The sequence below is a fragment of the Trachinotus anak genome, unplaced genomic scaffold (genome assembly GCF_046630095.1).
Source record: "Trachinotus anak isolate AG129_WGS33_773 ecotype Australia unplaced genomic scaffold, CSIRO_AGI_Tana_v1 ptg000012l, whole genome shotgun sequence".
Taxonomy (NCBI): domain Eukaryota; kingdom Metazoa; phylum Chordata; class Actinopteri; order Carangiformes; family Carangidae; genus Trachinotus; species Trachinotus anak.
In genome coordinates this window covers 26,537,319-26,550,775 of record NW_027273863.1, presented here as the reverse complement: position 1 = coordinate 26,550,775, position 13,457 = coordinate 26,537,319, and the positions used below count along the sequence as shown (strand labels likewise).

Genomic DNA, 13,457 nt, shown 5'->3' with positions numbered 1-13,457 from the left:
GAGGTCTGTGGCTCTAACAGGAGGACTTTACACTCTGCCAGGACCATAAAGTGCTGAGAGCCGCTCCCTGTTTTTCTCCCCTCGCCACCCACCAGTATTGATCATGATGATGAATCTTCAGCCACACCTCAGATAACCCTGAAAACCATCCACAGGTCTGCTTATGGAATTGTGTATCCCTGAAGCCAAACAAAGACGATGAAGATAAAACTTTTCACACAGAAAGCCACAGAAAACAAACACGATCTGTTTGTATAGCAACTAAGCCAACATAATGAACTACAGCCACAGCAGGAGAAGGGTAAAAGTTCTGGACAAATTTTACATCTGCTCACCACCTAGTGTCAAAAGTCACTAGGTGGTTGCTTATGAATTTCTAGTGTGGTGTCTGTGGTGTTGTACCTGGTTGCTGAGATGCTGGTGAATGCCTGGCAGTTGGGAGAGTATCTCTGGTGATTAATAGGACATTTTCTAGTTGGTCAAAAAGTTGTGTCTAAGGTGATTGTTGTAGTTTTTAGTGGGCATTCTATAGGATGGTTGGATTTGGTCACTAGGGTGTTACTAGGTCTTTAGTCACTTTGGACACCGTCGTTAGTGTGTCAGTCAGAGGCTGAGTGAATAACATGGTTGCTATGGGGCATTTCTAGATGGTTGATGATCTTAACATATAGAACCCTGACGAACTGTTCATCATGTGTTTGTGGCTTCAGAACAGTGGGAGGAGAAACAGGAAGAAATCTTCAGAGGAAGGAGAACAAGAATATAAAGAAGAAGTTGAGATATGTTTATGAGACAGTAAAAACAGCTTATTTCTTCCATTTTTTTTAAATAAGAATGTGTTCACATGCAAAATCAGCAAAGGGAATAATGGTGGTTTGGAATTTGGTTTTAGAATTGGTGGAACAAATAAAAATGCTATGTAGACATCTGTAGTGTTAATGTACTGACCCTACTTTTGATCTTTTAAGATACCTGATACACAATGTTGTCTGATAGTAAAGATGTAATAAAGATGTTCAGTTCCGGTTTCTTTTAAAGAGAATAATAAGATGTTTAATGATTATTCATGTTTTTTCCCCTCCAATAAAACAAAGTTACAGATTCCTCTTTATAAACCTGAGTATCTGCAGCTCCTCCATTCAACAACTGCCCCCAACAACCCTCACCGATAATCAGCCTGGATGTGTAGCCTTAGAAGCAAAAACTGAGGCTTTTACGCTTATTGCTGTAAGTTCACGGTGGAAAGTGAACAACTGAAAAGGACTCAGCTCAGGTCTTCTCTCATCTGGACTGTGGTGGCCGGACTGAAAAACAATAATGTTCAGACACATAAGAGAATCATCCTGAAGCTATAAAAACAAGAAGGACAAAAATGGGAATAAGAATAAATAGTCTGTACAAATAATCTACATTTCAGTTGAAAGGAGATTCATAGTGACTTTGCACAATTTCCTCCGTTGTCCGCACTGGAGAAAATTCTAACTAAAAACCCTTTTGGTAGAGGTATGATTTCTGAAATGTATAAATTGCTGATGACATCTTCTCCTGAATCCTCTGCTGCTAAGCTTAATGCATGGAGATCTGATTTACAGGAGGAATTGACAGTGGAACAATGGAGTAAAGCGTGTAAGTTAGCCCAAACACAGACAGGTAACACACGTCTGAAACTGCTGCAATTTAACTGGCTAATGAGAGTGTACATTACACCAGAAAAACTTAACAAATTTAATATGCAGGTTCCTGACCTCTGTAATAGATGTGGAGAAGATAGGGGCACATTGTTCCACTGTATATGGTCATGTCCAAAAATAAAGGAATTTTGGGAAGAGGTTACAGTAATATTACAGGAGATCTTATCGATTAGACTAGTGATGGAACCCAAATTTTTCCTGTTGGGCTTATATCCTATAGGACATAATATAAATCGCTATGGAAAAATTTTCATAAATATGGGAATACTACAAGCGAAAAGAGTGATAGCTCTAACGTGGAAAAATATTGGCAAACCAAGAATCGCGCAGTGGTTTAAAGAAATGTCTTTATGTTTACCATTAGAAAAAATTATATATACTCTGAAAGATAAGCAAGAAATATTTCAGAAAATATGGGGGTGCTACATCCAGTATATTAAGTATAAGGATTTGTCTGGCTTGCTGTGTGAATCTGGGACAGCATAATTGCTCCCTGTACAGGACCACAATCTTATGTTGTAGTCTGAAGTTCACTGTCTAACACCTGTATGAACTCTGGTGGTCTTAAGTGCTTTTATTGAGTGTACCTTGCGTTGGTATGTTGTTTGAGTGTATATGTTGGTGTATTTTGTGTATCTATGTAAAACTTTAATAAATATATTATTGAAAAAAAAAGAAAAAAAAGAAAGGAGATTCATGTGAGTTTGAACAGAGCTACATTAGGAACTGAGATCAGGTGAACCAGCACCAGTTATCACCACGAAACTGAGATAAACATTTTATTGCTGTGACGTTTCCCACATGGCTGCTCAACATCAGTTTTCATGTGTGTTGAAGGGACGTGAAACTCTGACAGGGAACCACAAACTGAAGTTCACTGTTCACATATTTAACTGCTGGTAATCACTGAGAGAGGGAGACGTCAGAGTGATGTGTTGTAGGAAGTAAAATGACAATAAACATATTTATGTCCAAATAAAGAAGTCCAGGTCCCGCCTATCGTTTCACTGATGAGTCAAAGAAATCCAGAGAGCAGTAATGTCTAACGTTTTACTCCTCCTTACCGTACTAATAACATAATCTTCATCAGTGCTGAAGACCAGTCAGTCTCAAACTGCTGTTATAAGCAGACGGATTGTGATGCAATAACTTAGTGTTTTCCTGTAAAATGTATTTTGACCCTTTTTTGGGGCGCCGCAGTGGAAATGGAAATGTTATAGCTGCTTGAATTGTGTGAGCACATTTTTAACTGTTTACATAAATGAGTAAAAGAGATAAAAACATTTTGAGTTGAACTGAGCCATCAAACATGTTTTTTTATGTCGTGTCTGCTGGTTTCAGGCTGAGACAGACACAGAAAAAAACAGACGGTTGGTTGGTTGGTTCACAGGTTGTTTGATTGGTTCTGTCTTATAGTTTTATGGCTGGTGACAGTTAATGTTTGATCATCATAAGAGTCCAAAGTCTGACACGTCACACTACATGCTCCAATGAATCAGTCCCACAGAAACAGACAAAAATATGGTCAGAATAAACCAAGAGACAGAGAGAAAATGTTCAGAAATCAAATATAAGATTTCTACAGATCCAAATAATTTCTCATTCAAACGTGAGAAGAAAAACAGCACATCCACCTCTTATACAGTTATTGATACCCGACCTAAAATGATTTATTTCACCAAACCAGTCAGGTTATCAGCTGCTGTTGTTTTATAACCAAACCAATCAGAAGAGAGGCTCACAGTCTCTCTTCTGATTGGCTGACTGTTTCCTGAGTGATCCAGTAAAAATATAGCAGACTGTTTGAGGCTTAGTGTTAAAATGGTGACGATTCGACACACACTGTGTATTTGTGTGTGGACACTGTACATATGTTTCTGTATGTGTGCATGTGTGTTAGGAGTAAAAGGTGAGGAGGCTCTGGTGGTTTCCTCGGACCAGCAGCAGAGGTGGGATGTCTTTGGACAGAGTTTCCAGCCAGCACATGTAGAGAGCGCTCATGTTATTATTTATGTGCAAGATCAGGAAAAAAAAATCTGGAAGTGAGTGAAAATATTGTAGAAACAATACACAATAAAAACAGCAACACTAACTTTCTAGCTTATGACTTCACGATGGAATTACTCTGAAACCACACAGGTCAAAGGTCGATGTTAATGTATCAGAGATATCAGGATCAGTGTATTTATCATAATAAAAAACTGACTCAGCCCACGTCTTGTCACAAATATTCAACAACCAAATTTAGGGGTTTGTTCTGAAATTAAAGTGCCAAATATGAAAAGTGCTGCTGTCCTCAGAAGTCCAGAGCTGGTCAGGGTGACCATGTTTAGCTTCTACAGTACAGGAGCGGCGTCTGCAGCCACACTTTGTACTTGTGAGCCTCATGTTCACCTTTTTTTAACCCACATTTTCACTGTAGGTGCAGGAGACTCAGAGGGTTTCATCCATAACACCCAGTGTCAAAGTACATGTGATCTTATGTCACAATAATAATGTATGTTTTGATTTAGTGAGTTTTCTGGAAACTATAGATACAGTTTATATCCAACTGTATTTTCAGGGAGATTTCAGCTGTTAGTTCAGTTGGCATCATTATCACATGACAGTTATTCCCAGTAGCGTTTTCAATCAATCAAACTGAAAGCTGAGCTTCTCACATGACGATGAGTTTGGCCGTGCTGGAGTGCTCTTTCAGCAGCTCCTTCAGCCTGATCTGACAGTTGCTCTGAAAGTCTCACACATGCAGCACGTTGACACAAACGTCTGCTTGTTTAAATGGCTCCAACATGGCAGCTGAACTAAGGCGAGCTGCAGAGACTGACCTTGGCTTGCTGAGCTCCAGCTCATTGTCAGTGATCCTCCACGGCTCCTGGGCCTTCAGCCTCTCTGCAGCCTCCTGCTCCACGTCGTCTTCCTTCAGCCTGTGTGGCTCCATCAGCTCCTTAAAACTCAGCTTACTGCAAAACAGATCATACATCAGTTTCTTACCTCTGCCAGGGAGGTCATGTTTTCACGTGTGTCTGTTTATTGGTCAATAGGATGACACAAAAAGTACTGAACTGATTTGCACCAAACTTGATGGAGGGATGGGACATGGGTCAGGGAAGAGGCCAGTAAAATTTGGGAAAGATCCGGATCATTTACTCTGAATCTGAAGTTTTTTCTCTGAAGTCTGGTGTATGTTGTCTGACACTGGTCTTGCCAGAGGGCTGTGCTCTCTCAGTGCCCTTCTAGTTACAGCAGTGTTTTCAGTTTTAACTGCTCTGCCTGATGCTGCTTTTTCAAAATACATTTTACAACAATTTCAAACCTGTTTAAACAAAATTGTCTCTTGTATGTTGGCTTTCACAAACTTCTAGTGGCAGACTGAACAGATCTAACCCCAGGACAAAAACCACATTTCTTCTCCTTTATGGATACGTCCAACTTTGGCCAAAGTTTTATGGATTTTTTAAATGTATTTTCCAAATAAACCATCACCTGACATTGATCACTTCTGAGAGATGAAGGCTGCAGTCTGTCAGTGTCTGGTCTACTATGATCATAAATATCCTTTCCATCAACAGATGAACTCACAAAGCAAAAATCCAACATCACAAGTTTGACTGAACCAAAGGGAGTTTAACACTGACACCCTCAGAGCTCATACTTGTGTTTCTTGGGTTTGGTGTCGATGTCTCAGAGGACGCTGATGTCAGAGAAGTGGATTCTGAACCTGCTGAGCAGCGTGGCCATCCTGACGGGACAGAGGGACTGTAATGACAGATTAAAGACATGGAGAGAGCAGACATACTTCAGTTTGACCTGCTGGCTTTAGTAAGTGTACAGTGAGTACTGCAGGGCTGCAGCTTGTGTATTAGTGCTGAGCAGAAGCTGCTGTCTCACACTCGGTGGTCGTGGTTGATGCAGCTGATCTTTCCAACAATGAAGACGTGGATCCTGCAGTCGCCCCACTTACTCCTGTGCATGCATAGTTTTTTATCCTACATGTTCTCTTTTGTAGTTTTTGTTGTCAGACATACTGTGTATTTTTACTGTGTCAAACTTTTGTTAATCTTTTTTTAATTCAACATCAGTCTGTATGTTGTTATTTGCTTTATTGTATTTTAATATTTGTTAAAATTCACATCCAATAATATAAACCTATAAAAATGAAGACAACAGGTTTGAGAGAAAAGCACATAAGCATCATTTCACTACAGAACCAACTTCTCAATCTGTCATTTACTGTGCTTCCCTTTGGTTCGATGTTTCACATCAGGTTAACTCTGACGGCCCGTTGTAGGACTCATTCCTGCAGCACTCTATGGGTAGTCAGCCATCAGATCCCAGGATCATCCACAATACACAAATGTCAAGAAATTGAATTTGAACCTAGTTTGAAGAAGTTCATTCACAAGGCCATGTTTTGAGTTTTGAGGTGACCTTGACCTTTGACCACTAAAATCTAACCAGTTCATCCTTGAGTCCAAAATTTGTGGATGTCTGTGAACAGATACAAAGTAGAAAATTGTGTAAAATGGATGATTTGAAATGCGTTCTGGGTAGACTGGCCAGGTGCACCCAGCTGCACTGATACCAGCTCCACCTACCAGGACCTGAAGGGAGACAAAACACACAGCAACCAAGGGCAAGACGATCCCAGAGGCTACAGCAGAGCCAGAGGCCCGACACAGAGCCTTTAAATGAGGATCTGGTTCTTCTGAAGGTTTAAGGTTGTGTTAAAAGAGTTGAGCACATTGGTCCACGAGTTCTGTCACATTGAATATGAAACAAATAAATCACTTACACATGGCTTGACCTACAGACACATGGTAGTGGAGTCATGGTGATTTATGTGTTGTGTTTGAATACAGAAACATTTGTGTCTTCAAAGTTTCTTAAAAGATGAATTTCTAATGACTTCCATCAGTTTCACAGCACTATGATGTATAATATCAGGCATTTGATTATAAATCTTCTCATCCTAAAATCATCATCTTCAATAAAAACTTGAGCCAAACTGAGCTGAGGAGCTTTAACCTCCACTACATCCCTGCTCAGCAGGATGAAGGCGCCCTCTTGTGTTGTGCATCAGTTTTCAGATTTCAGTTGTTCACCTGCTGTGATGTTCGCTGCAGGAAGAGGAGTCACACTCTGTAACACTGATGCTGCATTCAGGTCACATGGGAAAGATGGAAGACAAGAGTTTCCAGTCTACAAATATTATTCACATCAGTCTTCAGGTGGGAATGTGACTTCTTCACTTCTGATTGAGCGACACTGAAACAGTTGAAATCAAACCTAAAGAAATATTTTCATGTTATGGTGACGGGACTGGAGCTGATGCAGGCTGCACAGTTTCCATCTGTTGTTGACTGTTCAACATTTGACTTGTTGTAAAAGCTGTGTGACTGTGGTCGAGTGACGGCTGTGAAAACTTGTCAGAAACAACATAAATCTCCAGCAAACATCAGTTATTGTGTCTTGATGACTTTCACTGAACATGACAGCCTCATTCTGAAGTTTCATCTTCATGTCAATCAACATCACAACAAATAAAATGACCTCAAGTCCACAACAACACAACCTCTCTTGTCTTATGTGCGTCAGGACTCCACTCAACTTCTTCACACTAAAACTTAGTGTGAAACTAAGTAAAGTAACTCTGAACATTTTTCCAGTTTGTGAAGCAACAAGTGAAAGAAAACTCTGCTCATTTCTCTGTGACAAATGTGTTTTAGTGAAGGAAGCTGAAAGGACAGAGACTGACTGACAAATGTTCCTCTGCCCTCAACATCAACACTGTAACACTGTAGTTTTTGCTGCTTTGCCTCATATTAGTTTCACATTTTCTCCATCAGCTTTGAATCAGATCCTGGAATGAAGACACAAGACAACATTTGATTTATTATTGAGGAAAATCAACTTTATTGATGATGTGAAGCTTCAGTTTGTTCACACATTGAATCAGAAAAGTCTGTTCAATGACTCTTGTTCAGTGATTTCATGAACAGATTGACTTCATCCACACAATCAGTTTGTTTCACCTGAATCTCAGACGGAAAAGAAAAGAATCAATCGTCTCCTCATTGATTATTATCATGATAAAGACACTTTGATAAAACCTCATAGACCTTATTTGTAAGTTGATTTGAACGACAACAACATTTGTTCTGACAAACACATCAATGTAAATGTAATTATAGATTTGCGTCTTTACACAGTGAGAACAAAACATCAGTGATAAAGGAAGGTCTGCTGATTTCTCTGTTAAGGCTCATGCAGTGGAAGAGAAACAGCAACACACAAATACATCAACACAAATATCCAACAAACATTTAGAGCACAGACAAGTTTGTGTTTTCATGTGGACAAATGTGAGTTTAGGTCAAACAAACATGATGATGAGCAGTGATATCCTCCATGGCTCCAGCTCCACCTGAACAAAGTCAAACATCAACACAACCAGAAATGAGAAGAGGTCAAAGTACCACCCATAATGTTTGATTGACAGGTGATCTGTGTGCAGTGCAGAAACACAACAGCAATGAGCTTTTAGCAACAAACATGGAGACAAAATAAACTGATGAACTAAAATACAGATTTGAACCAACTGCACCTTAAATGACCTTTGACTATTTGAGTTAACACAACTCAGCTGTGCCTCCATAAGAAGAGTAAAGCCAAAGTCCAGCATGTAGAGGCTGAGTGAATGTGGTCTGGACTCTGTGGAGGAGAGTCATGGTTTCAGAGACACTGTAGAAGGACAGAATACCTGCTCTGTGATCCAGGTACACTCCTACTCTGGAGGACTGAGGACCTGAGACTGGAGTGTTGATATTGTTGAACATAAATTTGTGTCTGTTTAAGAAACAATCTAACGCCCAAGATTTGTCATTGTTTCCAAATCCACATTCACCTGAGTTCCCTGCTCTGCTGATATTCTTGTATGCGACAGCTACACGAACTCCTCCTCTCCACTCCACCTCCCAGTAACAACGTCCAGTCAGACTCTCTCTACTCAGGACCTGACACCAGCCAGTGAATCTGTCTGGATGACTAGAATAAGACTGTTGTTGACTCCATGTTACTTTTCTGTTTCCCTCAGATAATAACAGATGTGTGTTTGCTGTGTTTGGATCCAGTGTGATTTCCTGTGAATATTTTAAGAAGTCAGCTCTGGTCTTGGGCTCTGGTTGTGACTCTGACAGTAAAACGTCCACTTGAGTCACTGTCAGTGAGATGTTTGTCCATGTCTCTCTCAGAATGTCCTGTAGTTTATCTCTGAGCTCTGACACAGCTGCTGTCACATCCTCAAAGTACCTCAGAGGACGGATATTGATGCTGGATGAGTCTGTAGATTGACTGAGTGGTGACAGTGAGGGGTAGTTGTGTAGAAACTGGGTGTGATCCTCTGTGTGTGAGAGCTGCTTCAGCTCAGCGTCTTTCCTCGTCAGCTCAGTGATCTCCTGCTCCAGCTTCTCCTGAAGCTCTTCGACTCGACTCACTTCAGTTTCCTGCTGGGATCTGATCTGCTGCTTCACATCAGAGCTTCTTTTCTCCATGAGACGGATCAGCTGAGTGAAGATCTTCTCACTGTGCTCCACTGCTTTATCAGCAGAGCCATTGATAACCTCCACCTCCTGTTGAAGCAGCTTCACATCTTTCTCTCTGTCCTGGATTCTCTGCTGGATGTTTTGTCGACTCAGCTGGAGCTCTCTCTGCCTCTCAGTCCTTTCTGCTGCAGCTGAGACTGTGTCGTGGCCTTTATGTTCATCCACAGAGCAGAGATAACAGATACACTGCTGATCAGTGCGGCAGAACATCTTCATCACCTCATCATGACAAGAGCAGGTGTTCTCCTGGAGCTTGTTGGAGGGCTCCACCAGCTTGTGTTTCTTTAATGAAGCTGCTTCATAATGAGGCTGAAGGTGTTTCCACAGTAAGAGGCCAAACAAACCAAACAGGATTTGACAGCTTTCAGTTTTCTCCCAGTGCAGACATCACAGGCCACATCTTCATGTCCAGCAAATCTGCTAACATGGTGTTTTTCACCAGGACAGGCCTCGGTGTGAAGGTCTGCCTACACTGAAGGCAGCTGTGGATTCTCTTTCCTGATCCTTACAGATCTGTGAGGGGGAGGGAACAAAGACACAGCTTGACAGGGTGGAGCTTGATACGTGTTGAAGCAGGAAGAAAAAAGAGGGAGGTGTCGTTCAGTCTGTTCTGCGCTCCACAAAGAGGAGCTGTTTGAGAGAGACAGGGTGTGTTATCTGTCATTTACAACAAAGAAAGGTCGAAAGTCAAGTCAAGTCAAGTCTTTGTTAAAAACAACAACTATGTGAATCCAAACTGAAGACATGATCAGTGGTGAGGCTCAACAAAGAGACCGTGAGAGAAGACATGTTTCTGTGGACGTCTGTTTACAGATACACAGCAGGAAACTGTACAACTCAGCGTGCATCATTCCCAGTGTGCGACACTGACAAGGACAGATTTGAATCCTTGTACCTTGAGTGTGGCACACTGTGTGGGAACTTAAGAGCGCACAGTTTTACAGTTTTCTTCTGTGGATCACAGATGTTGACAAAACCAGTTCTTCCTTCACAGCGTCTTTGTTTCACCTCAACACTGATCACTTGTTCATAGTTTTGATTCTCATGGTCCTTCTTTAACAAATACACATCTCTGACACAAGCACAATTTCTCCACCTGCAGAAACTTGAATTTCTCATGTAGATTTATTTGACACGTTTACAAAGGTCGAGTTCCAACCACAAACTTTAGAATCATTTGTGAACATCACTTCACAAGCTCAAAATCATTTGGACACTAATTTGAGCCCATATATGTGTGGGGTGGAGTCATGCCCATGACTTACCATTTGTTGCTGGTTGTGGGGACCTTAAGGTGTGGTACAGGCCTGAGGTGGGTTGTGGCGTCCCTGTGAAAACACATGATGGTGTTTGTGTTAAATAAAATTACTTTCCATTGAAGAGCAAACCAGGACATTTCAAGCAGCTCTTTGTTTGACTGTAAAATGTTTTTGAAGCATTTTAAGGAGATAAGAACATAAAAGATTGATCAATCACCCATTTAAACCTCATTTAAGTACAAAAATGATAAATGTACTAGTTCAAGCACAAGCTGCAAAGGTGACATTTGATAGGAGCCAAAGCCTTTTTTAAAAACGTCTGCTGCTGATCTAATATACTCATGTTCACACCACATCTCTCAGCAGGAAACAGGCTGTGTGTATGTGTAAGATTTATTACATTGCTCAGTTATGGTTGAACTGGTATTTTACAGTTAGCAGAGCTTTGCTCAGTAAAGTGATACATCATACACGGTTGTTACTGAGTAGTTCCTGCTTCATTATTACATCACAATGAGTTCCCTCTCAACCAATCAGAGACAGCTGGTTTCTTAACAAGGATTTGATCATAATATTCAAGACATTTATGTTAATAATCACATCCAGGTAATTTTCTGATCCACCGTGAGTGTAACAAACAGAATATCATGTAACTCATCTGAAACATTTAACCATGGATCTGTGTCGAAAGGCGATTACACAAAATACAAACTGATTTTTTTTCTAAAAATTGCATATTTACAAAACAGGTTTGACAAAAATAACAGTTTAAAAATGAGTTCTATTGGTAGAGCGACAGTCCACTGGCCTTATATAGATGTTTGTCACACTGAAAGTTACCTTCACTGATCCATTGGCACATTTCTCCTCACGCTAACTGTCATCAACAGTCATCTGTGTCTGTCCAACAGTTTAGAGACTAAAGCAACCTGCGACTGTAACGTTACAGTTGTGTCCATCCACACACACGACAAATCTATTAGCAGAAATGATGGTGACCAACATCATCTGGTCCACATCTCCTACCTATAATATATCATGATATGCAAGTGAGACCTGTCAGCATCAGGAATCATGACTCTCCACTCTGGTTTACTTCACTTTCCAACCACAGCCTGAGGAAAACCCAGTGGTGGTTGAAATGATCAGTGGTTTTTTTTCCCCTTTTGAGGATTTGTTACATATTTCACTCTGATACGCTCCAACACAATCAAAGCATTTCAAATGTATCTTGGCTCTGTGCGAGTGGCCTGAGTGGCCCAGTAGCTTCTCTTCGTATACAAACTGCAGCTTGTTACGTCTTTGTACAACAAAATAAAGTGTGAATGAGGTTTGTATCCGTGAATTGAAATCAACTTCATGAGAAATTCAACTTTCGTACAAAAGATTTCTATTTGTTTAAAAAAAAAAAAAGAGGCTGTGAATAAAAACTGAACAAATGATATCAGTGGTGAGGAAACACAAAGACTCTATGAAATAAGAGCTTTGTCAACAGACAGATACTGATACAGAGCAGAAAACTGTAAAACTTGACGCTCAGAATTCCTACACACTGTGTGACACCGAGGTTACGAGGACAACTTTGACCCTATTTTTAAACATGAATCTGATTGGACACTGACAGTCCAATCAAGAAGCAGGGTCCAATCAGAGAGCAGGTGGTTCTGATGCCTTAATCTCTGTTGCAGATCCTGAAAGGTGCCACCTGCCACCTGCCCTGTGACTGGACTCTGATTTGTGATTGGATTGTCAATGTCCAATCAGATTCAGGTGATAGGGTCAAAGTTCTTCTTGTAACTTCAGGGTCACTCACTGTGTGGGAGCTTTGCTTTTGTCAACGTCTGAACAGATACAGAGCAGAAAACTGTGTTAAAGTTGGTGCTCACTGCTCTCACTGCGTCTCTGTGTTACCTCACCACTGATATCATTGGTTCAGATTTTAATCAGTCTTTTTTACAAATACTAATCTCTTCTACACAAGCAGAATATCTTCACATGTACAAATGACTCATGCAGATTCATTTCACAGGTTTACAAATGTTGATTTACAGCTATATCTGGAATTGTTTGTGAATGTCACTTTACATGTTCAAAATCCTTTTGACTCTGCTTTGAGCCCACACAGGAGCTGTAGTCCTGTCTATGACTCACCAGTTCTTGCTGGTTGTGCTCCATCAGTTTCCACAGAGGAGGTCACACACAGCTCCCACTGCAGATACTGTCCACAGGAATCCTGGAACGATAGAAAGGTTCCCTCGAAGTGAAAGAATGATTTTAAAATGTTTTAAAGCCCTTAAGTCAAATTACTCTGTCCATGAAAAGAACATAAGATTAATCATCCATTTAAAACTCTAAAGGACAAAAGATGAAAAGTGACTAATATAAAGTCACTAGTTTGAGAACAGCCAGCAAAGGTGACACTTTGCAGCAGCTACAGCTAACAACAGTCTGTTTGTAAAAACTTCTAAGCTAACATTCACAGCACATTTCTCAGCATAAAGCAGCCTATGTTAAACCTTATGTTAGTTGGTTGTGGTTAAAGTGGCGTCAATGAAAATGAAAGACTATTTCCCCCCACACCTGATTCCAGCTGACACTGTTTAGTGGCAAATACGACCACACTGCAATAGTTCATTTAATAGTAGTATGGAGCTCCACCATCCAGCTGTTGTGGTTGAATCCAGCTCCAGAATCCAACATGGCGTCCTGTCCACCACCAGAGCTTAGACAGTGATTCTCACAATCAGAGCTGAGCCATCTGATGATCTTATATCTTGGACCATCTTACTTTGCTCTATGATCTACTTTTCAGATGAATCTACAAGTGGCCTCATTAAAAGGTGCTATATTTAGATATTCACTGTTAAATCGCTGCTAACCAGCCAAAAAGAGTGACTGGCTGTGAA

The 13,457-nt window shown here is 40.6% G+C and overlaps 1 protein-coding gene across 1 annotated transcript; it reads right to left on the bottom strand.

Annotated features, from left to right (window-relative positions):
- Positions 1–7,580: 7,580 nt before the first annotated feature.
- LOC139629653 (tripartite motif-containing protein 16-like) lies at positions 7,581–9,508 on the bottom strand. Its single transcript, XM_071492396.1, has one exon. It carries the CDS (start codon positions 9,506–9,508, stop codon positions 8,321–8,323), a length of 1,188 nt encoding a protein of 395 aa, XP_071348497.1. The 3' UTR covers positions 7,581–8,320.
- Positions 9,509–13,457: the final 3,949 nt, after the last annotated feature.